Genomic DNA, 23,907 nt, shown 5'->3' with positions numbered 1-23,907 from the left:
TTCTTCTTCATCCCAGCTTTACATGCGGAGCATGATGTCATATGGTCTGGAATATCCCTTTGGCCAGCCTGGGTCAGCTGTCCTGGCTGTGCCCCACCCCAGCTCCCCGGGCACCCCCACCTGCTCGCTGGCAGCCCAGCACGAGAAGCTGGACTGTCCTTGACGGCTCAGCAACAACCCAAAACATCATCACGTTATCAGCATTTTCGCATCCCAAATCCAAAACCCAGCCTCACACCAGCTTCTGTGGAGAAAATTAACTCTACCCTGGCTGAAACCAGGACAGACAGTTGGTGTGGGCACTGCGGAAGGCGAGCAGAGCAGCTGGCTGGCAGCCACCAGGTCCTCCAGCATCCCTGAGTGCGAGTGCAAATCCCTGTTGTACGAGGGGGCAGGGACAGGTCTGTGCAAGAAGAGCTTGAAACTTGGGAGCTGAGGGAATGGAAGGCAGCAGGTAGGTGTTTGCAAGGTTGTATAGGCAGAAGCCCCACAAAGGCTGGGAGTGCCTAGGAAGACAACTTCTTCATTTAGCTGCTGGTTGGCCCACACGGGCTGTGTTCAGACCGAAGAAACGTACCCTTGAATGGTCCCCACAGGGCTCCGCTTTCAATAAACAAGCGTGTGGCTTCCTTATCCCTGCCAAAGGAATTCAGGGAAGAGGTGCCATGCGAGGCTGGTGGGAGCGGGTGGGACAGAGAGGTAGAAAGGAGTGGGATGCCAAGGAGCAACATCAGCTTGCTGTCAACATCAAAAAAATTGTCTTGGCAATGAGTGATCAACTAATCCTACAGACAGAAGATCTGGACCTCCAAATCCCAAAGGCAGAGAGGTTTGTGGGGATCAGCTGAATCTGACCAACAGCCTGAATCTGCGATATTACCGGAGAGTTCATCCAGTTCTTGGGTGCTCAGCCACATGGACGCTGAAGCTGTATCTGCTCTGATAAACTGTGACAGGGCGCAGACTTGGGTGCTGCATCTCAGCTAACTGTATTTTTTTGGTCGGTCCTTGGCGGAGTTTTGATGTGCTTATCTAGCCCTCTCTCAGACTTTTGGCCGTGATTCAGGAGTGTGCATGGACCAAGAAGCAGTTGTGATACAGCCACCTCATTTTGGAGGCTGGAAGCTTTTAACACTGGTAACATGGCCAGACTGTGCCAATTGGTTTCATTTCTAGAAAACAATCTCTGCCACTGTTTAATTTACTAATATTTGCTACTATTTATATAATATTATTTGATACTATATTTAATTTCCAGGCTTTGTTCTTGCTGATGGAAAAGAACTAATTGAAAATTTGGCAGTGGATGAAAATGATGGAGTTTGTGATAGGAAAAAAAGGAAGGAGACCATAGAATAAAGATTGCAATTCTCAAGAAACCTGGCTTGGGTAATGTTAGGGGCTTGATAGGGAGGATCCCATGGAAAGGCAGCCTGGAAAAGGATTTCTATATCTTGAAGAAATAATATTAAATGCAAACTGGGTGAAACAAATTTTGGATTCCTTTAGGTCATGATTCATCTGATCTAGATGGGACTAAGTCTGAGCGGCTGCAGGAGTTAGGATTAATTGTGATTAAGATTAATAAATATTAACTGTGGTTTAAATGTGCCTGTTGCTCTCTGATAAGTCTAAAGCAAGCCGAAATTGCCAAGCTTAGCTCCAAGTGTCTTGGTTTTAGATGACTGAAGTCAGTTGAACTGATCCAGTATATTGGATTCCTTCCGGGAAATCTTGGAGGATGGGTGAAGAAAACTGGAAAGGAGGGGAGGGGGGGAAGTGGGAGAAAGAAAAGGAGAAACCAGGGAAAACCGTAGTTCCCAGAAAGCTGCAGGGACAGATAATCAAGCAAAAGTTGTACCAGAATAAACTGATAGCAAAACTGCAAGGCAAATCATGCCGAGGCAAACTAATGCTGCTTCTTGACAGGGAATGGGATTTGTGGTGCCAGAAATCCAGCGCCCTCTTTATCTGCCTGCTGCGGGCTGGGTGAGCACCCAGGATGCGGGACTAGGGATGGAATCCCCACACCAGCACCTTCAGCATCACCTACTCCCTGCCTCCCACTCAACCCGCAGCTCTGGCCAAAGCGTGAAGCTGAGCCAGCGCTGGCAGCCAAAAATGAGGTTTGCCCATCACCCGTAGAGGGAGCCCGGAGGTTCCGCTGGACCCCTCCAAGGGCCACCAGCGGTGACACAGAGCTGCGGTCGCCGTCGTGTTGAGGCAGCGCATTGCCAACGGCCCCGTGCAGAGGTTTCTGCTGCCGGTATCTGTGGCACGCTCAGCCAGCCACGTTTCCCCTCAAAATTTGGTCTTTCCAGCTCATGTCTCTCGTCTGTGGTCTGCAGCTTGGTCATGAGCCTTGTTGGCATGATGAAGCACTGTCAGCAATCGCTGCCGGGGTAAGCGTGGATGGGTACCATCAGCTCTCTCAGTCAGAAGGTAGGAGACTTCATGGTGTCACACGTCATGAAGGGAAAAACCTGGGGTTGCCAGCAAGGCAGGAGCAAGCTGCTGGAGGTAGAGGCCCTGCCCTGTGCTTGTGCTTCTTCTGATCTGCTGAGCTTAGCTCTGAAATATTTATTTGGCGCTGGCATCTGGAGATTTCAGGGCTTGCAACTTCAGCCCCCTTATCTCCTTTTCTCCTGCAGGCTACAGAAGGTCCCCTGATGTGCCTCAGCTGAGCTGGCAGAGACACCTGCCTCCAAAATGCTGCCTGTTCTCCTGGCAGAAATCATGGTGGCTTGCTGGGATGCAGACACCAACACTGGGTCTGGTGGACCCCATCCATGGGACAGTGTGGTGGTGGGGCAGAGAGTGCTGGAGAAATACTACTCCCAGATAAGTCCTGTTAATTCATTAGGATTCCAGCCGTTATCTAGTCTCCCTTGACCCTCCCTCATGGCAGGGCACCTGCTTCCACAGGAGAAAATGCTCATGTCATCGAAGCGTGACCACCAGCTGTGAACATTTGCAGAGATGCAGCTGAGAAACGGCACTCGCTTTGCCCAGTAGCAGTCAGTGAAATGCAGCTCACGGTCCAGTGCCCGGCGCTTGTTCCTCTGGGTTCAAAGGCATTGAGTAGTTTTGGTTTCTGTCTGCTCTGGAGTTTTAATTCCTGTTTCCTTGGAGGTGGTACGGGTGCCTCTGATGAGGCATGAAAGCTGAAAAGTTCAGAGGAGCTTAAAAGGATGTAGCACGCAAGACCAACCTGAAATCAGGCATGTTACGAAAACCTTAACCTAAGTGTGTAATGGATCCTGCCGTGCAAACGGTGCTTTTCTTTATAGGAACTGAGGCGTGGAAAAGTTTTTGGTGCAGTTAGAACTTTTCTTCGATTTCCAAGTCCCCATCCCTGCTCCAGTCCTTTGCAACATGGGAGTGAAAGCTTTTTGAGATATGAGTATTTTTTCCTCCCTTGTAGTGATTCATATTAGGTGACCTCTTTTAGGTCAAATTTTCAGCGAACGTCAACTCAGGTTCAGTCATAGGAAATTTCAGGTCAAAGAGGGAATCCTTGCTGAAGTTCTAAGCTGCTGAAGGCAGCAGATGTGAGTGGAAAGTGGTGGTCAGGGCTAACGACCCAGTATTTGGTGTGATGATGTCATTGCTTCATCGCACGTAACAATTTCCGCTTAAACCTGTACCTGCAAAATCCAACCCATTTTCATGGCAATGCCCTTTTCCTTTCACCACGAGCGCTCGGGGGAAAAAAAGGGGGACAGTTTCTGGGTTATAGAAATGGATTTCTGGTAATTCTACCCTCTCTTGGTCTTCCACACTTCGTGTCTCAGTAGATGCATTCGTGGATATATAGATGTGAACAGTCAGAATAGGAACACGTGTCACAAAATAGGTATTTACCTCAGGTGAACTTAGTAACCTGAAATATGAAAAATTTACGTGAGATGAGTTGCCGGTCTCTGAACTGGCAGTTGAATCAGACCACAAAATCATGACGACATCCTGCAGTGACATGTAGCATGAGATTTCTGCCGGTATTATTCAAGAGAGGTGACAGAGCAGGGACTGGATTAGTCCCTTTTTATTTGAAAATGCCATGAATGTGTAAGAGGCTCCTGATTTTCTGGAGGACTGAAAATACCATGAATCTGTTGACTTTCTGGAGCACTGAAGATTAATTTGTGTGAAGAGTCCTATGCTTCAGTTCTCCTTTTCCAGCTTGGCTACATGGCTTTGGGAGAGGCTCCTCTTGGGGCTTTTCTCCACAGAGAAGCTGATCAAATTGATTACATGGACTTTTTCTGCAATAAAAATAGCTTTTACTCCCAAAGAAAACTGCTGATTCTTCTGGGGAAACAGCACAAGCCCTGATTTTTCCCCTCCAGTTTGTGGCTGATCCTCACCACTTCCCCTGTTATTTTCATTCTTCTTTCTTCTAATTAAAAAATGAGGATTGTTAGCTTGTGTGATTAAGAGGTGTTATTTTCCATGAACACCAAGGAATGGAGGAGTGGTAGCAGATGGAGGAACCCAAATAACGTAGTGCCAACGGAGCCCCTGACTTGGCTCTTTCAGGGCTGCCCAGGGAGGATGGTCAACCCAAGTCTAGATGTGAGACCCACCAGCCAAATGAATGCGGGAGTCTTTCCCCACATCACCTTGCTGGCTACAGGGGTATGGGACTCGTCATGGTGTGCTGGGAAGAGCATTTTGGGATTGTGCAGGACTACTTATGGGACGTTTAGGGGAAGGGGCAGAGCTGGGGAAAGGGAAGGATCAGGGTGGATCAGTGAGGCTGATCACACATAAGTGGGATGGTGGTCAGTAAGCTTGTCTGAGTTCTGTGGCTGATCGCTCCAGTGTGCCCTGTCTTATTAAATCTTTTTCTTTGTTTTTTCCTTTTTTTGGGTGTAATATCACTCTCTATCCTAAATGCAAGGTCTAAAGGCCAGCAACCAGGGGTCCAGAGTGTGTGTGCATATTGTGGGAGTAGGTATGGCAGTGTGGAAATGCTGAAGACGTCAAGCTGGGCTAGCTCGAGGTATTGGAGCAGCCCTAAGACTGGGCAGGATGCTGGAGAAACCAGAGGGTCTGCAGATTGGCTGCTGGAGATACTGGGAGGTCTTGACCACCTACTGGAGAGACTGTGGGATCTGGGGGTTGCCTGCTGCTAAGGTCATAAGTCTGGAGCAGCTGATGGGGAGACCCACTGGTGTGCGTTTGTGTCTGTGCATGAAGCAATGGGGAGACCGGGGGATGTAGGGGCAGCTACTGGAGAGATGGTCTAAGGCCAGTAACTGGAGACATCCATCTTGTATGTATTTTTTTATATATATATGTGTATATATATATATGTACCTATTTTCCGCTAACAGGCTTTCATCCTGATCAGCCAGAGAAGGGAACAAGATGAGGCCATTGGTCCTGTTTGTGTTTACTTGAGTGATGCTTTTTGCCTGTGTTGATCCATGTGGCTGGACATCTGTATATATGTTGTACGCATGTTGTATACGTGTGTGTATGTGCCTATTGGGAATCCGTGCTCAGCTTTGCTACTGGAGGGACATGGGGGCGTAGAGCTGTAGCAGTCTTGTCTCTACTGGGTTTGAGTTTGGGGCTACTGGATTTGGCAGCTCCGAATAATGACAGCATTATCTTCTCATCGCTCTGAGGGCTTAAACGTGTATTTTACTGCACAGGTGTGATGCACTGGCACAGCAGAGGGAAAAACACATTGGGAAAATCCTTAAGGAGCAATTAATCCCACCCAGACTTTAGCTGCTAAATTCTGCCAAGCCCTTACATTGTGCATGCTGAAGCTCTGTAATAATTTGTGATTTAATCAAGTTCGGTGCGATTTTCATGGGATCATCGAAAGACACTCCCAGTTCCTTGCCAGAATACTGATTCCATGTACATTCTCCCCAGTGCTCCCACAGAGGGGTACTAGAGCTGCCCCCACACCTCACCCTACACCATTACACCTTGCTGTGCCATCACCATCTCCAGCCACTGCACTGGTGGTGGTGGCGATGCAGCCCTCTCAGGCACTTTAAAATAAGAAAAAACTCTTTAAAAAAACTTTATATTTTCTCCAGCCCCCCCCAGCACTCAGAGAAGACCTGAGCAAAATGCAGTGCAGTACACTATGGCCATGGTGTCCATCCAGGAGAAATACTACTCCAAGGTCCATCCGGTAGACAAGGCCAGAGAAGGAGCAGGATACCAGCACCCCTACAGCGCAGCTCAGGCAGGGACTGGGGACCCAAAGCTGAACTGAAATGGGGCCTCTGGTGATGGGCTGTGGAGGGAAACCCATGGTGATGCCGGTCGAGGCCAGTAAGGACAAATAGTGCCCTCAGGGCCCTTACAGGGCATGCATGAGTTTTTCAAAGAGCTCTACAGAACATGTCAATGTGGGATCTCAGCAACGAGTGGGGAAGACATCCCAGCTCCTGGTGCCCTGAGGTCCCCCAGTAGGACTTCCCCTGGGCATCTAATCTTCCCCTGCCCGGCCACCGTGGGACACCGATCCTCAAGAGGAGGTGGGGGTGGATTGTGCAATGAAGCAAAGGGAGGTTAAACCGTAAAGTTCCATGTCCTATCCTCATTTTGAAACCCTTGTTGGGTTTCACCCTTGAGTGCCTGACTTTGCAGCTTGCTGACCTCTGTCATTTGGTTTGTGTGAAGCACTTGGAAGTGCACCCACAGATGTGTTTGTGGTGTGAGAACATTAATATTAGAAAGAGGGGGTGGGAAAGGGAAAAAAATAGCTGCCTGAACAAATTTTTTTTTTTCTTTTCTTCCCTTATCTCTTTATCTGCCTGAATAAACTGTATTGGCTGATTTGGGATTCTGATGACATAGTATCTGCCCTCCCCTTCTTGGAGGTAGACGGAAGGAAGTGGGCTAGAAAATGAAATATCAGCTCCTAACCTCGGGTCAGGTAAGCCAGCTATATGCTGCAGTGGAAAGGATGGTAGTGGTTGAACTTCACTATAAAAAGGAGACCACAGCTGGCTTTGAGGCACACATTGAGTGGAAGAGGTCTCAGAGAAGGAGACCTCTTGTGCTCTGTCAACGTGTGCATCCACCTAAGAGACGTTGCAATGGCTTTTGCCAGCTACGCTGCAGTGGTAAGTACTTATATTTGGTATAAGGGTTAAGATATATTTGTTGCAAGAGAAAAAACAAAATGCAGATCCCAAGATGCTGTTGTCTAAGAGCAACCCTTGTTGGTCTTAGTGGGAGCTGAATGGGATACTAAGTCTGTCTGATACAGCTGTCTGTCCTGAGGTTTTGCAAATGGCTTTGGTGCTTGAGTGACAAGGAGGCAATAAACTATCCATTATTTATCTGTAAGAGCAGCACTGCTGAGGTGGAGTTGGGAGAGACAGTCCTTTTCTCAGACAACATGTTACCAAAATTGCCAAAATGTCATTGTGAAGTGAACGTCTGTGTATTTAAATTTCAATCTACGTAGCATTTGCAGCGATGCCAACTCTTGTGATTTTATTCGAAGATTTGCATTTATCTGTCTTCTTTTCCTAAAATTCAGGATCCTGGAAATGGCCCAAGAATCTCAGATTTCATCAAGAAAAGGGTTCTTTCGATCAGAGGGCTGTTAGGCAGCCAACCTTTCCCGTGCTGAGAAAGCGTATGGCTTACCTAGGTTTCTAAGCTTAGGTATGGCGTCATCTGAGTCATTACCCCACCTTGTAGATCATAAGACTGACTGCTGCTTGCAGAGGAGGATCTTCCATAGCTTGTTGGAGAGATGCTCTTCTTGGTGCAGAGCCAACTATGAATGAGAATTTGAATCAGTTTAGCATCCGTTGTGATGTGTATTACTAGCATCATTGCGCTATTTACTCACGCTGGCCCATCTCACCCAAATATAACTATAAAGACCAGCTACTGCCCAGTGCTGATTCGCAGCAATGAAGGAATTCAGGATAGGGCTTATATGCTGTGTCCTTCTCCTCTTGCTAGTTATATGGTCCATTGATGGTCCAGTCTAGTCAAAACTTGGCTCTTTGTGCTTTCTCTCTCTTGACTGAACTGAGCCAACACACCTTTCTCTCTCACAGTTTGGATCACTGCTTTTGGTGCTGGTTATAGCACTCACCGTAAGGAGCTCACCCCATGGGAGGGTAGTTCATCCTCTACCTGGCAAGGATGATGGCTTTGTGAGGCTTCGTGAAGATTGCCTGAACCAAAAGGATCTCAAATTTCCTACAACAGTGAAAGTTGACATTCGTATTAGCAATTCAGATCATGCCTTTAAGATGGTCCACGATATCAGGAACCGGTCTCTTGCTCCTTGGGATTACAGGTAACGGTTTAGTTGTTATTTAAATTGCAATGTCTATGCTACACAGACCTTTTTTATGGTGAACAATAGCTGGTTCTCAGCATATGCCTGGAGTCCTGTGAATATTGCAAACACTTCTCGACACACACTTTCACTTTGATGTAGGGTGAGATTTCTCCAAGAGAAACTGTTTGTAGTGTAAAGCGACATCACTGGAATGGTTTCTAGTCATCTTGTCAACATTTGTCAAAGAATTATTCCTCTAGGAAAAGAAAAATGTCAGTACATTGTTATTTTACGTTTTCATAGATGAAAAATATTTTTGAATGCTGAAATTAAAACAAAATAAAACAAAAACGAATGATCCACTTACAATCAGTTCTGTATTTCACCCAGCTCCACTCCATTCATCAACAACTAAAGAATGATATAGCAATATTATCCTCCCCAAATTGATTCCATTTCTAGAAAACTATTCCTAGAGGATAGGGAAATTCATTGGCCTTGTCTCATAATGAGGATACACAGGTAAATATAGTATGGTCCTTTCATGGAGGTAAACAAGAAGATTCTGCCAAAACGTGTTGTGCAAGTGCATAAAACCTTGTGTCTCCATCCCCAGGCTTGACGAGGACCCCAACCGCTTCCCCCAGGTGATTGCTGATGCTGAATGCCGCCTCTCCGGCTGCGTGAACCCACTGGGGCAGGAGGACCACAGCCTCAACTCTGTCCCCATCGAGCAGGAGATCCTTGTCCTTCGGCGGGAGCAGCGGGGCTGCCTGCCCACCTACCGCCTGGAGAAGAAAGTCATCACTGTGGGCTGCACATGTGCTGCTCCAGTCATCCACCAGCAGTCCTAGAGGGATTGGTAGGAGAGACAACACTGGGAAGAAGAAATGTCTCATATGAACATACCTTTGGAGAAATCCCACAGTCGCCCGCCTTGCATCCCAGGAATTCAACATATTTCCTTTCCAAATCTGAGCAAATTACGTCCTGAAAATGCTCATTCTTGCTGTTGTTCATTTGTGGATTTTAGAATGGGATCTCTGGTAGCTGGTGGTGGAAGGGAGGGAGGGGGATGGAGGAGAAGTTTTGCTTGTGTCTCCAAGCAGGGAGTAAAGCAGTCCTTTTATTTTCATTGTGGCTTATATCAGTTTGGTGAATCAAATGAATTATAGTTTCTTAGCAGTAAATTGCCCTAATGTATACATGCCAAACCAGCACTGCCACAAAAAAATCCCTCCTCCTGCATCTTCTCCCTCCCTTCCTCATCTCCTAGCCCCTTTTCCTTCTCTGGCCATCCCTGCTCACTAATGTATTTCTAGGGTAAATCGGATGGAAGTGCTACCAGCCCTGATTCTCACCGCACTCTGGTTTTGTGTCACTGCTGCTTCGTGGGGAGCAGTGGCTGACTGTCTTATTCCGGAGCAATTTGGGAGAGAATTGAGTCCACTTGCATTGAGTGTTAAAACGGCAAAGAACTAATGGGTGTTTACATTTCTATTTATATCTTCTATTTATGACTGTATTTATGGCTTTGTATGTGCTCAGAGTATCCAAAAAAATGGTAAATGTTTATCTGTATTTATTCAATAACTTATCCACTGAATAAAATTTGTATTTTATTTAAAAGAATGTTGTATTATGGTAGCACAAAATGAAAGCAGACACAGAGAATGGGTTCGTGCTGCAGTAGCACTGAGATAGCAAAAATCAGACTGCTTCTGGTGCGGTGGTATGAGTAAGAGGGAGCACAAGAGAGTTTGCAGCCTAAATAGATGAAAAGATGCAAATAAGGGCTGAAAGTGGTGAAGTGAGGTTATACAGACAGCGCTGGGGGAGATGGCAATGGAGGCAGGTTCTCTAGACCCTGGGGATGGTCTCTCGGGATGGCAGGAAAAGAGGTGGGAGACATTGCATTGCAAGGCTGCAACTGAAATTTGGGATGAGGGTCTAGCCTGGTTCATGTGAGCTGGGAAAGGCCTGTCCTATCCTCTTCCGGACAAGATGTCATCCTTATAAGCTCCCTCCTCCTCCACTTGCCAGGAAATGTGCAAAGATGGCTTCATCTCACCGCTCTTTCACCAGCCAAATATAGGTGTTGGGTTTGAAGTGATGGATGAGGATCCCTTCACATCAAGGGAACATGGACATGGTTGCCTACAGAGCTGACGTGTCCTAACTTAGGAAAGGAGGAATTGCCATTTCTCTCCCTTAGCTACACAAGGACTACAGCCTAGCAAGACTCACTACTTACTATTTTATCAGACTGTTGCAGTGTTGCTTTTTTTTTTGACATTACTCATCTTTCATTCAGAGCTGAGCCAGATTCTCAGACCTCTGACGCTGGTTTCTGCTGGTGGAGTTTTTAAGCCTGTATTTCCTCGTTCACCTGCATTTAAACCAGGGTAAATCTGTGTGCAAGCATTCTCATATTTCATTTCAGCTGCATAGAAGCTACTTTAAATTAGATACACCTGGGGCAGGTAGACCCTGGGATTCCTCCTCTGGGTAGGTCAGACGAGTCATTGGTGACTCCTTTGGTACTTGTTTGTCGAGTCGGGTATATTCCCTGCCCTGTGGGTCACTGGGAGCCAGTTCAACAAGCCATGGGTAACTAGGTGGGGGAATGGTCTCATTCAGTTACAAGCATTTGTACTCATTTGTGGCAGCAGCTGTTTCATTATGACCACCAAGCTCTTCATGAGGTGGAGCACAAAACCTATGGAGGCGTCTTCTGCACGCTCTTGCGTAACACCAGCTCTCCTCTTACAGTAACCACTAACCAGGAAATCGCACGCTGCACACCCTAGTTCTTACTGCTGACCTATTTCTCGCTCTCGATAAACTTAGCTTGTGGGGTTGTCCTGCCTTGTTTTTGTGGGCAGAAAAATAGCCTACAGTTCTCTCTCCAGACATAATTACTTGGGCATTGGGTTCGTGGCAGATAAGCGGGTGTACGCTCCTGTGCTGATGCTCTTAAACACCCATCAGCTTAGCTTAAGAGTTGTTCTATCTGGATGAAATATGAAGTAGCTAATTAAGAAAATGCAAAGGTAGCTAATTAAGGAAGTCTCCCCTATGGGTCATGAGGTTTTGCAGCCAGCGCTATCAACAGCAAACCACACACCTCCCAGTAAGGCATGCGCTCGTATGTGGGGATTGTTTCTAAATAAAACAAGCAACAAGGGTTATTTCCTTCTAATGGCATCATTCTTAGAGTGCAGTCGGTTTTAAATAGGAGTCTAGCTATTTTTTAGGGGCTGGCTTTTGTGATGAGGTAGGTGGTAGGCTTTCATTCCCAGCACTCTAAGAACATGGCAGACAAGTTTATGCTTCTTGTAAACAGCACAGTCAGATCGCCACCAAGAGCAAGCACAGTTTACAGCTGAGGACCGGCCTTTGCAAAAGGCTTTGCTTGGTTTTTTTTCCTCTTGCAGCAATGGACCCAGGCCCTGGGTGCCCAGAGGGGCATCTCTGGCTCTGAAATGTAGCTTCAAGCAACCTTCAGGGACTTGGTTGTTTTACCAGGAGGAGAAGACACAGCTGTAGTTGTAGTAGCAGTCCCGCAGTGTCTTCTCGTAACCTGCTAGGCTAAGCAACCTACAATCACAGCTTGGTATCTGAGCTTGTGCCCTTTCCTCTTCCTTTCCTCTTGTGCTTGCCTCTCACTAACGGCCTTTCCCTGTCCCCTTGCTCGCTCCGGCCCTTGGCTGTGCCTGTTCTGGCAGCTCAAGCGAGGATCCCGTTGTGTAGCAGCTCTTAGGGATGTTGGAGGGAGCACGCTGCAGAGACTCCTGCATCAGCACGGGCTGGGAGGCACAGCAGTGATGTGAGCCCCAGTAGCTGCCTCCTCCCAGACCTGTGCTTTGACCTGTGGATGTGTTGGCCTGCAGGTGTGAGTCAGGCTTCTCTGGACCTTTGACAACAGGTAGGTGCTCCTGAGGGTGTTCAAAGGGACTACGGACCAGGTCAGCCTGTTCCACAAAATCATTGTTTTTAAAAGTGCACAGAAATTAAATAAATTGAAGAATGCAAAGGTTGCAACCTAAAAGGTTGAAACAAGCCAAGAACTGTTCGTGTTTGTGGTTGGTAAGCCAGAGGAGCAATGGCTTGAAAATCCAGAAGTCCACGTGGCTTGTTGAAAGTTAGACCTAGCAGACAAAATTTTAAGGGTGTGAGCGATTTGCTGGTCATTGCTGTGGGGATGTTTGATGTTTCATGTGTGATGTTTGGTACATCACCTATACATGACCGGTATAGGTGGTGGGGTGAGTTTCCCCAGCTGTGAGTTCTGGCTGTCCTGGGGGATGGCCTGACAGATCAGACCAGAAAACTGCTCCCATGTCACCATCACAGGGTACAATGTGAGACTTGCATTGATTTTCTTCCCTTGTCTCCTTCCTCCTTCCACCTTTCTCTTCTTTGCTCTCTGAGATCATTTTTAACCTTGTGCTTAAGAAGAGTCCAGGTGTGTGGGCCAAGCTTGCATGTTCTACAGCGCTGCTACAAGGTGGTGACAAAAAACCCTTGCTTAAAATGTCTGCGATGGCCTGATACTGCTTGGCAGGCTTGGTGACGGGGATGGAACTGTGTGCTGGTGCTGACTTTCAGGAGCAGAGAAGATACCAGCTATACCCAGCACCAGAAACAAACCACATTTTCTGCCTTTGCTACTCACACAGATATTTTCCATCTTTGCTAATTATTCTTCGTACTTCCAGGGCTGGATAGTATTAGCAGCTTCAAGTCCTCAGCTCTTCAGATAAATCCATTCCTATTTCTGTGTAACTTTTCTTTTCCTTTTGTTTATTTCTTTTTCCTTCGGAAAACTAGCTCAGTTTTTCCACCTTTTTCTTAACTTCAACAAATGATTAAAGATATGCTTGATGCTCTTTAGGGGTCACGGACTGAGCAGGCTCTACTCAAAATACTCTTTTCTGGGCATAGCTTTCTATGAGTGAGTTTTACTGGTTTTTTCAGTACAAAGTGTCATATTTCTGTTTCATCTGCATTTTTAGTAAGCACAATATCAAGGTTCCCTGTTCCAGTAAGTGAATAGAGTTAGTTTGTGTTCTCTCTAACTTGCCTCTATAATTTTTTGGGTTTGCTTTTTATTTCAGGCTTCTAAACTCTGTACTCCTGGCCTCCTTCACAGAGTGAGGCTTGCCAGCCAGTTAATCTGTATCACCTTTTACAAGCATCTAATATCTGTCCAGCTTGCTTTGATAACTGGCAATGAGGAGCATGGTTATCTGGTCATTTGCTGTGCAAATCCAATCTCATACTTCCCCTTCTGCTGGGTTTTACTCACAGGTTCCCAAGCAATCTGGTTGCTAAGCCGCTGCCGCTCAGATTTTGCAAATTGACATAAAACTGAGAGCGGGAGCAGTGCTGGACTGGAAACCTTTGTGTTGAAGAGGGTTTTGCAGCAATTCCCACACCCTCCCCAACGTTATGATATCATTAAAGGACATCAAATAAGCATGAGTTTGCACTGAAACGCTCCAAAACAAGAAAGAGAAAGTTTTACCTGTTGAACCTCAAACTGATGAGAGCTGTGCATGGGTGTAAGAGGGGTCCTACTCTCTTCGGTCTTCTATCGTGATCGTTACTGACTGTAGCCATGAATGTTTGCCCAGAGCAACAAAATCACTGATTAGGTGACCTCATGGCAGGGTACATTGATTTGGAATTATTCTGCACGTTATCAGCTGAACACAGCAATGCAAGGAAGACCTCTTCGCTCATGATGCCAAGAGTTACAAGAGAACTTGCAGTAGGAAAGAAAATAGTCCACAGGCCAAATGAATCCAGGCAATCATACTATTAAGCGTTTCTGCAGGAGCAGGTACAACACCCAAGCAGCCTGCAGAGGTGAACATGAAGCTGGCACGAGGCCAAGTAAATAAAAAAGGGTTGTGTCCTAAGGCACAGATTTTATTGGGTTGGTAAATGGTCCAAGGGAGAACGACACTGCTGGAAGGGGAACCGGAGTATCTTCGCAGTCTGTGAGCGGAAAGCTGTTGGCATTTTGGTACTCCAACTGTGTCATCTCTTGCTGACCTGGTTCTGACTTTTTGCACACAGTAGCTCTCTCTCAGCATTGCTAACTAGTCTCCATTACTCATGTGCCAACTCCGGCTAACGGCACATCACTACCAGGTAATAAAGGGTGGGACTTACTGTAATTTTAACTGTTAGAAGTTTCTTGGGCTGCTGCAGACAATTTGCCAAAGCTCCTTCCATAGCATGTGGTAGGATGTAGAGAGATTATCTAATGGACAAGGCAGTTAGCTCTATTTCAATCTTCTTGGACTGATGTTTATTTAACTCCTTGAAGAATTCAAAGGATGAGTGTTCCTCAATGGATTTTTTTGGCAGTCTGTTCCCATGTTTAATATTCTTGGGACAGCCAGCTGGCTGAACTTCAGGATCTGCAGGAGACCTTAAGGACACCTAGCTGGAGACAAGGTAGGAAACAAGCTAAATTAGGATCATATATACTGCTATATATGTACATATGGGTAAAGTTATATCAGTGTTTGAAGGTAACTAAAGGTGTGGACAGGAGTTCACTGTTGTGATTGTACATACTGTGATCACTCAAACTTAATTAATGTTTCCTTGGACCAGTGTATATCTGCTAGGTCAAGAGATGGTATGAAACCCGTGGCTGTGCTGTGAGTTTAGATTACAAGATGACCCATCTTATTTTGCCTGGAGTAGATTACGGAGGATTTAGGCTCACTGACACAGCTGGAGGCAATAACCCCCATCAGCAAAAGCTGGGATGATCACATCTCCGGTTAGCACAGCTGGATCTGGAGGAGATGTTTTCACTTGAGAGGACTTTGCGTCTCATGAGGGACCTGCACCCCTGAGCTCTGCATCTCTAGAAGTTCTGTATTTGCTGTTGCATTTGTCAATGGCATTTTGCCCATGCCTGAGAAGGGTCACACCTCTCCGAGACGGCAGCAAACAAAACATCGGTGTCTTCGCAAACCAGCTTGCCTTTTGAAACATGGAAAATTTTCATCTGAGCACTTTTAACCCAAGCGTGCTTTAAATAAACACTCCTGCAGTGCTAGACATCTACCTACGCAAGTCCCATTGCAACCGTGGTAGAAGTGCTGTGTCAGTCTGCTCTACATTTGAAGCACTAACTGCTGGCAGTGAACCTATTGGAAGAACATGAACATGGAGAAAATTACGATTGCAATTAGCAATATGTGGTTAATCGTTTAAATTATCCCCCCGACTCACTCTTGCACTTTTCCTCTTGTGTCCAGGTAGTGACCGGGCTCCACAGAAAATGTGTTGAAATGGGTTGGACTGAGATTCACAGGTAACGTCGGACCAAAGTTGAAACTCAGTGGTGGAAACACACTCTCCATTTTAGGGGAGGAAGTTTCCTTCTGCCCCCAAAGAAACATTCAAAGTGTTGTGTTGAACCTGTCTTTACAAATTCCTTTCCAATCAGATAATTAGGTGGATACTGGGTAGTTTCCCACCGCTTTTTTTGATAGTCTGTCTTTCATGTGAATCTATTTGGTATCACTTGGTAAATAATTTTCCTCCGGGTATTTTAGTTTCTCTATTGGCAAAATGCTGTTAATGATACAAACCCTAACTTTTTTATTTTTATTTTTTTATTCTACTGCAGCAGAGCTTGGTGTTATCAAGAGAATTTTAGGTTTTAGCATCATGAAAATCTCTTACGTGTTCATAATTGAATTGACTGATTTCTTGCCTTATCAAAAAGGCTTCTTTAGAAAGGAAGGAGAACACCACAGAGTTATTTACTAATTTTTTATTACATAAAGATAAATAAGCAGATATATTATTCCTGACTTTTCCACCAGCATAAATAGAATTACATAAATAGAAATTTCAAAATGTAAACTAAAGGTGTGTAAAGAGTTCCCATTAGTTTTTCAGCTGGGCACACAAAGGTGTCTGGCTTCTGAATTCTGAAGAGTTCAAGATTTTTGGGGAGAACAATTTTTTTTTTAAATGGAGACTTTTTAATTTTTAATATATTCTGATAGATTCTAGCTAATGATTATGGCTTGATTCAGTTTTGCGGAGGCTGAATCAGGCCCCTTCGCTTCATCGCTGTTAGGCAAGGCAGCTCTCCTCCACAGCTCCCTGCTCTTACACTACTGGCTCCCTTTAAGCCTGGTGTCTGATCAAGGGGGTGACACATGTGCAGCCCACAGTGATGATTTTCTTCTCCAGCCGGTATGATTGGTGGCAGCCCTTTTGCTCCCTCCGGAGGACGAGGATCTCCTGTTTGATGGGGACAGAGTTGACACTGTGGTCCAGCTGCCCGTCCAAATTCACACACCTGGAATGGCGGCACTTGGCGTCAGCAATCACCCGGGGGAAACGGTTGTGGTCCTCATCGATCCTGTAAGTTGACATGAAGGGGAGTATTTGAAATGAAAATGCTGCTGCATCTCCAGAGGCATGATAGTCTGGATCACTATGGGCTCCCAGCTGGGGAGCAGGTACCTCCTGGGACATTGCTTGTGAAGAGGCAGTAGACCCTCCACTACTGTAGGTTTTTAAGAAATTAAGTCTAAGTAAGTAAATACTTCAGGTTTTTAAGTATAAAACAAGCATGTCAGGACTGCCTGCAACTGCCTTTGCAAAAGACTTGCTTCAAATAGACACTGACTTCAAAAGACCAGTTAGAAATGATGTGAGCTTCCCAACATGTCAGACTGACTAATGGACCCAAAGACCTTCACCTCACCTCCAAAATATGAAACATTCCTAGGGCCTGATGCTTGTTAAACCACCATTGAATTTGGTGCAATGTTAGCCCTCCAAGGTTTTTTTGATGATCTCTTAGGTAAAGAATGGTTTTGAAGATAAAGCTTGCTCCAATATGCAAATAAATTAAAAGTATTTCAATAAATTAAAAGTAATTACAGAAGTAATTTGCTTTGCCTTCTTTATGTTAGCCTAGACTGTGTTTTTGCTCTGTGCTTCTTTCTGTATTGGTTATATTTCAAAGAGGATTATATGGACTGTGGATACTGTCATATTCCCAAAACCTCTCAACAGTGAATCACTGATAATAAAGATGTGGTCATAGCCTCAGCATTATTCTTGACCAAGGCAGTCAGTGTAATTCTAGACCTTAGGGACAGAGATCATACCTGTAATCCCACGGAGCCAGAGAGCGGCTGCTGACATCATGAGTCATTTTGGTGTCCTGGTTCATGTTGCTGATGCTTATGTTGACTCTCACAGTTTGAGGGAATTTTGAGTCTTTCTGGGTCAGGCATCCAGCATATGCTTGCTTGAAGAGGCTCTCCGGCTTGAGTCCAGGCTGTATCACCTTCCCGTAGGCAGAACTGCTGGCTGACAGCACAGCCAACAGCATTAAGAGCAGTGGTCTGGACTGAAGACAATTGGTGTATTTAAGACACAGCGCAGGTAGAGCTGCTGTAACGCAGCATGCCTAATGACTCTTCTGCAAGGCTGGGAAATTCGTCCACAGTCAGCCTAGTTAACAGCTGGTAGTTAAAGTCTATACTGTAGGTAGGAGCAACTATGGAAAAAATGTGCCATATATCACATCCACTCTTGCTTTCGTTAACTAATTCTTACAGTGTTGACACTTATGGTATACACTCAGTAATTTGGTGAAAAAAATTAAATTATGGAAAATAATATGATACAGAAGATGGCAGAAAGGATACAACAACAAAAAGACACTCTAAGGTTGAGTTTTCAATGTATTTCTTGAGTCAGAGTATGCTGTGGTAACCCCGTTCACTAATATACCCATACAGTCTCATTGCTGCCCCGTGTTGGTGCTATTCAACAGTCTCCCATTTTAGTTATTTTGAATTATTAATGGTTTAAACAAGCATTTTAAAGGTGGGCGCAGATCCCCATTCCTGACAGTCATCTATTAGAATTTAAAACTGTCTCTGTCAAATTGGGGGGGGGGGGGAAACTGTAAAGCAAGTTCTTACCAGAGAAGCACAAAGGATCGGAGACATCTTCCTTCCTTCTCTTACTGTGTCTGATGCTTGTGCTGAGCTCTGTCGAACTGAAGGTGTCTGGGCACATTTGCTGCTGGACTTTTTATAAGGGCTTCTGTGCTGTCCTAGTTAATGTGGAGTAGGTGGTTTTTTCCCAACCTTAACTGTGGTTTTTGACCATAACTTAAATTTAAAAGTGTATGTATATATATTCCATTAACGCAGGTGGAAGACAGGATATGGGCTCACCCTTTCTTAGATCTGTAGATGATGTCATTACTTTATCCATGCCACTCAAGTAGTAACAAAACTCAACCATGATATTAGAAAACCGCCAAAAAACTGGCACGCACTGCAGTAAGCGGGTGCAAAGTGTGCAATTTTAAATTGGGACTAGAGTCGTCATCTAGTCAAACATAACTTGAGGTGCTTCACGGTCTTGCCTCGGGATGCTGCAGGAATCAGAATCACTACTGTTGCTGGTATTGCCAGATTGGATCCATTTGCTGCTAGGTTGGTCTCATGTCTTTTCAACCTGAACTAGGCAGATGTTGGATAGCTAGCACCCATCCAATTGATCTCCAGGCTTGCCATGTGCTGTCACTTACCTTGGTGCCTAGGGACCCAGGTTTCTTCTCAAGTTCCTATTTTTTTCCCAATTTCCTAGTCTGTGTCATGCTATCTTAATTCATGTGTACACCTCAGGTGTGATATGTCAGTTTTGACCAGAATGCTTTGTGATAAAGAGTTCCCAAATTCAGTCATTCTCCACCTGTGAGAAAAAAAGAAACCATGAACATTAATTTTGAGTCATTTCACTTCAGACTCTCGTGCTATGAGACAGGGCTGTGATCCTAAGGAAAGGGGTCTATGAAGTGTGATGGATGTAGTTAAACCTCCCATTCCTAAGTTAGGGTGAGGACAGAGGGGTTTGAGAGAAACCTGAAGGCTGTGAGATGCAAAATGACTCCTCTTGTAAGCAGGAAAACTGGAAGGAACTGCAGGCATCTCCTACATGGTATATAGGTGATAGCACTTGAAAATATTGGGAGCTCAAATACCTCACATCGTGTAGCCCCAAGGCATTACAGCTCCCTGTGACGAGCCCTGTGTCCTGGGTGACAGTGATCAATGATCCCATGTGGCTCTTAAGGTTATTTTACTGTCTATGCTTGTAAGACCAATATACTGCAGCTCTAATGTACCCTGCTATGTTAGTACTTAAATATGCAATATTTAAATCCATGTGTTCAAGTGGACAGACTCCTTTTGACATGGTGACAGTCGGGATTCCTTCCTCCCATTCAGGGGTATTTTTCTAGATTTTCACTAAGATATTGTAAGGGGGTTGCAGACCTGGGGAAGTTGGGCTGCTTCAAGGCTGTGCCCCCTTTTGACTTTGGGTCATTGTCATTGCTCTGGCTGGTAGCAACTGCTTTGTTTTTTGTTTCTTCTTAGGCAAATGTCTTGATGAGCCCTGAATGCTCATTAAAAGCTGTGGGCTTGACCCTGAAAGAGAAAAAAGTTACCTGCAAGGAGGGATGTCTGTATTGGTTCCTCTCATCCGCCCCCAGGGATTTAAATAAACAGCCCTCTAGTGAGTATTTTGGTCCCTGGGATGTGTGGGATGCTCTGGGACAGGGTGGCATCATTCAGTACCCTTTGTTGAGAGCTCAGTGCTCTTACAATTATGCCAGTCAGCAGCAAAGTAGGGATGTGAAAATTTTGGATAAAGCAGATACTGGACTAGGAACTAGAAACTTGAGGTCTCCTCCCAGCAAATATCCCAACCACTAGCCTACAGAGTCTTCTTACTTCTTCTCTCCAGGAAATGCTTCATGGCATAGCTAATTAGGACAACTCAATGTCTCCCAAGGAAAGACTCTCTACCCAGAGTGCTACAAAAACTGGCACACAGAGAGAGGAGTAGGCTCAAATCTCTCAGTCTGCAGCTTCACAGGTAATGATGCCGATCATAATGAACTACGAGATATAATAAACCAGCTATGCCATCTTTCTACTGAGGTTCCTGAGAAGCTGTTTGGAGAGTAGGTAGGTGACAGACAGGCACAAGAGAGTTGATGCTTCTCATAGGCTGAATTTGAGAGATTCTTGAAGGAGGGGCTTATGATTTAGAAAGGAAGGGGTGAACGTTGAATCTATCCTTCTCTTCAACATGTCTTAGGAAATTACTCTTGTCACTTTGCTCTGACAGTGGGTTACAAGTAGCTACAATGTGCACCATAAAGTAACGTTCAGTGTAACAGCCTTGATCCTCTGACGCGTGCCTTTTCTCCGGTCTAATTTTGGTGATGTTTTCAGGCAAAATGATGCAAATAAGATGTGTTTTTTACATTTGCTTAATATTTACGTGTAAGTCCAAATTTTACTCACCTTGTACCATCCAAAGGAGGATGTAAATAAAGGTAGAATTTAGCTTGTCGTTTCTGGGATAACCATGACCTATATCATCTTGTTTAAAAGAAACTGATGCTTGAAAAGCTAAACGTATAATTCAGTTTCCCTCTTAGAATTAGAAATGTGCAGGTTAAAGGAAATGGTTCCCTCAGAAGGGGTTTTCTCTAATGCCACTTACTGAAATATCCATTCAAAGTGGGTCAGTAAAATTTCTATTTTTAGAAGCAAGAAAGATTTCAAAAGCCTGCAAGATAGTGGAAGGTCAGGTTCAACCAAATCCAGGCTCGTCTAGTTTAAATGTGTCAGTGGTTTGTGTTACCTCAGTACTTGAAAGGTGAGTAGTTAAGCATTCAAACACAGCTAATGTAACGCAACATTGCGATGGGGGGAAAAAAAACAACTTTCCATAGTTCATTTTGAGCCATGAACTCATGCATTTGCAATTGTCACAGGCAAGGAGAGGGTCTCAGGAGAAAATATACCTCTTGAAATGCTTCCACCAGGTCAGAATTATACAAACAAAACTCTTACATTTCTGGTTCTAAGATTTTTCCAAGTTCCAAATACTTATTTTCCAATTCTTCCTGGACTGAAGTCAAAATAAAAATTGAACATGATTTTTTCCCATGAGATTAGAATTTATCCCATGGCATTTGTTTTATTCTGACACTTAGCTCTCTTTTAACCAGCACTTGCATTTCTATATGCAAAAAGGACTATAACTTGTGCTTTTCCTGTTTTCATGTGTAAGGAGATAAAAACCATTTGTTTTCATGACCGATGTGGATAGTATTGTAGGTAGGTGCCTTAGAAAACACTGTGATAATGCAGAGCTGTATGTACTGTGACTTTCTATTAAAATCAACTTAAGCAAGAAACAATTAGTGCTGCATTCAACAGGAGCTACAGTTACTGGGAGATCTGAAAACTGGGACACTAATAAAAGCTTACTGAAACAAACAAAAATTTATCTAAAGCCTTTTGAAATCAAACCTAACCCTTCTCTTGGCTCTGGCGAAAGCTTTCTTGAGATTAAGTTGCTACTTAAGCACTTTACCCAGCTGAGATCCTTCAGGCACCCAAATTTGAGTATGTTGGCCTTGATGACACTTTCACCCCTCAAAATCACAGTATGAGTCAGTGGCAGAGCTCTGGTGTCCTGACTGAGCTTGCAGTAAATTAAAAGAGAAATGGCAGATACCTCCAAATACTTCAAACATTTTGTTTCAATCATCATCAGTTAAGTTTATGCTACTTTTGGAAAATAAGGAGCTTTTCTATTTACATGTAGGAAGATATTTACTTACTTTTTCTTGTTGGAGAGAATGCATTTTCTTCCTCTTAGGTACATATTCTTATAAACCCCTATAAATAAGGCGACACTTCCTCCTACATACAAGCATTGCATGACCCACTGTGCATTGTGGAGGTAACTTCTAGGAGATCAATGGTTAGACTCAGTCTGAAGCCAGTGGTTATCTGAGAGAAACTCAGAACTTGATGGACCAAGGCTCTGGGCACCCTGATTAAACACTGAAGTTTAGTTTTAGTTTAATTTAATTTAATCCTGCTCTGAGCGGATGGTTGGATCAGACATCCAGAGGTCTCCTTCAAACTGGTTATATCACTGCAAAGATCTCCCACCCCTTGATCTTTGAGATGGCAGAAAAGGTAACCTTTTTCCTCTGTCAAACACCTCTACTTTTCCTCCCCAACAGCTGCAGTAGAAATTATTGTCTCCCACTGCATGCCCAAATTTTCCAAACACAGCTAAATCGATATCATAGTTATTCATCAGCTGTGGTTGCTGTCAGTGGTTGACACGTCTGTTGCATGACTAACATCTAATTAGTAACCTAGTAACTGGGGAGTCAACATAAAGGAAGTAGACCACTCAATTAATCTTTTTGATTGCTGTTTGGAGGGACAGGGGAAAAAGAGGGCTCCCAGGTGTGTGAGTTGGACTTTTAATAAGATGCAGGAATTGTATGCCTGCTCTGTAGTAATCAATACATGATTAATATGTAACTGTAATATATTCTGGGTAAGTGGAGAGGGTTTTGTGCCACCATGAGATGGGTGCAGGATATGACTGCTCAGATTACAGCTGGACCCTGACCAGCAGCAGTATTACTACTTCTGTTATTGTGGTGTCCAAGGGTTCGTTGTAAAGCTGGGCCAAGTTAGCACCTAACACCTATCGGAAGGGACAGTATCTCCTGGCCAACATAAGGTACTCGCCTGCATGTAAAGGAAAGGTTGAGAAATGCAGTGACTGGCTGATGAGAGGGCATCTAGGCTGAAACCAGATCATCAGAGGTGGTAAAGGTCTCCCTTGAGCACCAATGATTTCATGTGTCTCATTTTTTTGTTTTTGTTGTTATCAATGATGTTAGTGACCAAATAGTTTTGTTATCAATTAAAGATCTCTCTGTCAATGCTTTATTTTCATGGCTTCAGAGACGTCCTCTGGCAGTACATTTCACAGCCAGTTATAAACTGCACAAGAAGAAACCCTTTATGCATAAAACTGGCTCATACTCAAGCTGGTAGAATGGTTTATGCAAACAATTAACTAATTTTGAAATTCTCTCTTTGCTCTGTTATCTCTCGCATCCTGTGTCTCACCCACACCTTGGCCCCAGTGAATGGCAGGAAGCAGGGAGAGAAGGACTTGGAGTCCCTGCTGCTGCCCTGCACCCAGCAGCTCCTGCCTGCAACACTTTTCAAACGTCCATCTCAAATTTCACTTGCTGCAGGTTGAGACATTTATTTCCCATCCCCAGTGAGTACAGGGAAAAATAGTTCCTGTCCCTCTTCCCTCTTGGGTCAGGCTTTTAAGACCTTTATTATTTTTTTTTCCCTTGCTTTGCTTGACAGGATCTCCACTTGACCCATCCATCCTTTGCAGAGTGGTGCTCCAAGCTTAAGACAAATTGTCTGCATAGTGCTTCAAAGTCCTGATGCTCACAGACCCTCCAAGAGGCAGGGAGCTGGTACATGGCACCTCTTCACAACTGTAGCACTGAGAAACTCTCCTGTTTGCACAAAACTGGTGTGAGATTTCTGGACAGACTGCGTCCTACCCTTTGGAAAATCTTTATTCTTCCTTTTTGGAACCATTGTAATTAAAATTTATCTATCTGAAATGAAATAAATTGAGGGCAGGAGGTCTCTACAGAGGGATCTGGGCAGGCTGGATTG

General features: G+C 44.7%; 2 protein-coding genes across 2 annotated transcripts; one reads left to right on the top strand and one right to left on the bottom strand.

Moving 5' to 3' along the window:
- The first annotated feature begins 7,073 nt into the window (after positions 1 to 7,073).
- LOC104624029 (interleukin-17F-like) lies at positions 7,074 to 9,138 on the top strand. The gene is made up of 3 exons (XM_010291284.1): positions 7,074 to 7,100; positions 8,055 to 8,299; positions 8,901 to 9,138. Exons 1-3 carry the CDS (start codon positions 7,074 to 7,076, stop codon positions 9,136 to 9,138), a joined length of 510 nt encoding a protein of 169 aa, XP_010289586.1.
- Positions 9,139 to 16,392: 7,254 nt separating this feature from the next.
- LOC104624027 (interleukin-17A-like) lies at positions 16,393 to 18,304 on the bottom strand. Its single transcript, XM_010291283.1, has 3 exons — positions 18,277 to 18,304; positions 17,452 to 17,696; positions 16,393 to 16,694 (listed from the first exon to the last, which is right to left on the bottom strand). The coding sequence occupies exons 1-3, from the start codon at positions 18,301 to 18,303 to the stop codon at positions 16,457 to 16,459; spliced, it is 510 nt and encodes a 169-aa protein (XP_010289585.1). The 5' UTR covers position 18,304; the 3' UTR covers positions 16,393 to 16,456.
- Positions 18,305 to 23,907: the final 5,603 nt, after the last annotated feature.

This window comes from Phaethon lepturus, unplaced genomic scaffold (assembly GCF_000687285.1).
Source record: "Phaethon lepturus isolate BGI_N335 unplaced genomic scaffold, ASM68728v1 scaffold15467, whole genome shotgun sequence".
NCBI classification, from domain to species: domain Eukaryota; kingdom Metazoa; phylum Chordata; class Aves; order Phaethontiformes; family Phaethontidae; genus Phaethon; species Phaethon lepturus.
Note: the sequence above shows the minus strand (reverse complement) of the source record. Positions and strands in the feature narration are given on the sequence as shown.

Coding starts and splice junctions, on each gene's coding strand:
- LOC104624029 (XM_010291284.1), top strand. CDS start 7,074: ATGGCTTTTGCCAGCTACGCTGCAGTG. Junction 7,101..8,054: donor TTGCCAGCTACGCTGCAGTG/GTAAGTACTTAT, acceptor TCTCTCTCACAG/TTTGGATCACTGCTTTTGGT. Junction 8,300..8,900: donor CTTGCTCCTTGGGATTACAG/GTAACGGTTTAG, acceptor CTCCATCCCCAG/GCTTGACGAGGACCCCAACC.
- LOC104624027 (XM_010291283.1), bottom strand. CDS start 18,303: ATGTCTCCGATCCTTTGTGCTTCTCTG. Junction 17,697..18,276: donor CGATCCTTTGTGCTTCTCTG/GTAAGAACTTGC, acceptor AATTGTCTTCAG/TCCAGACCACTGCTCTTAAT. Junction 16,695..17,451: donor CTGGCTCCGTGGGATTACAG/GTATGATCTCTG, acceptor GTCAACTTACAG/GATCGATGAGGACCACAACC.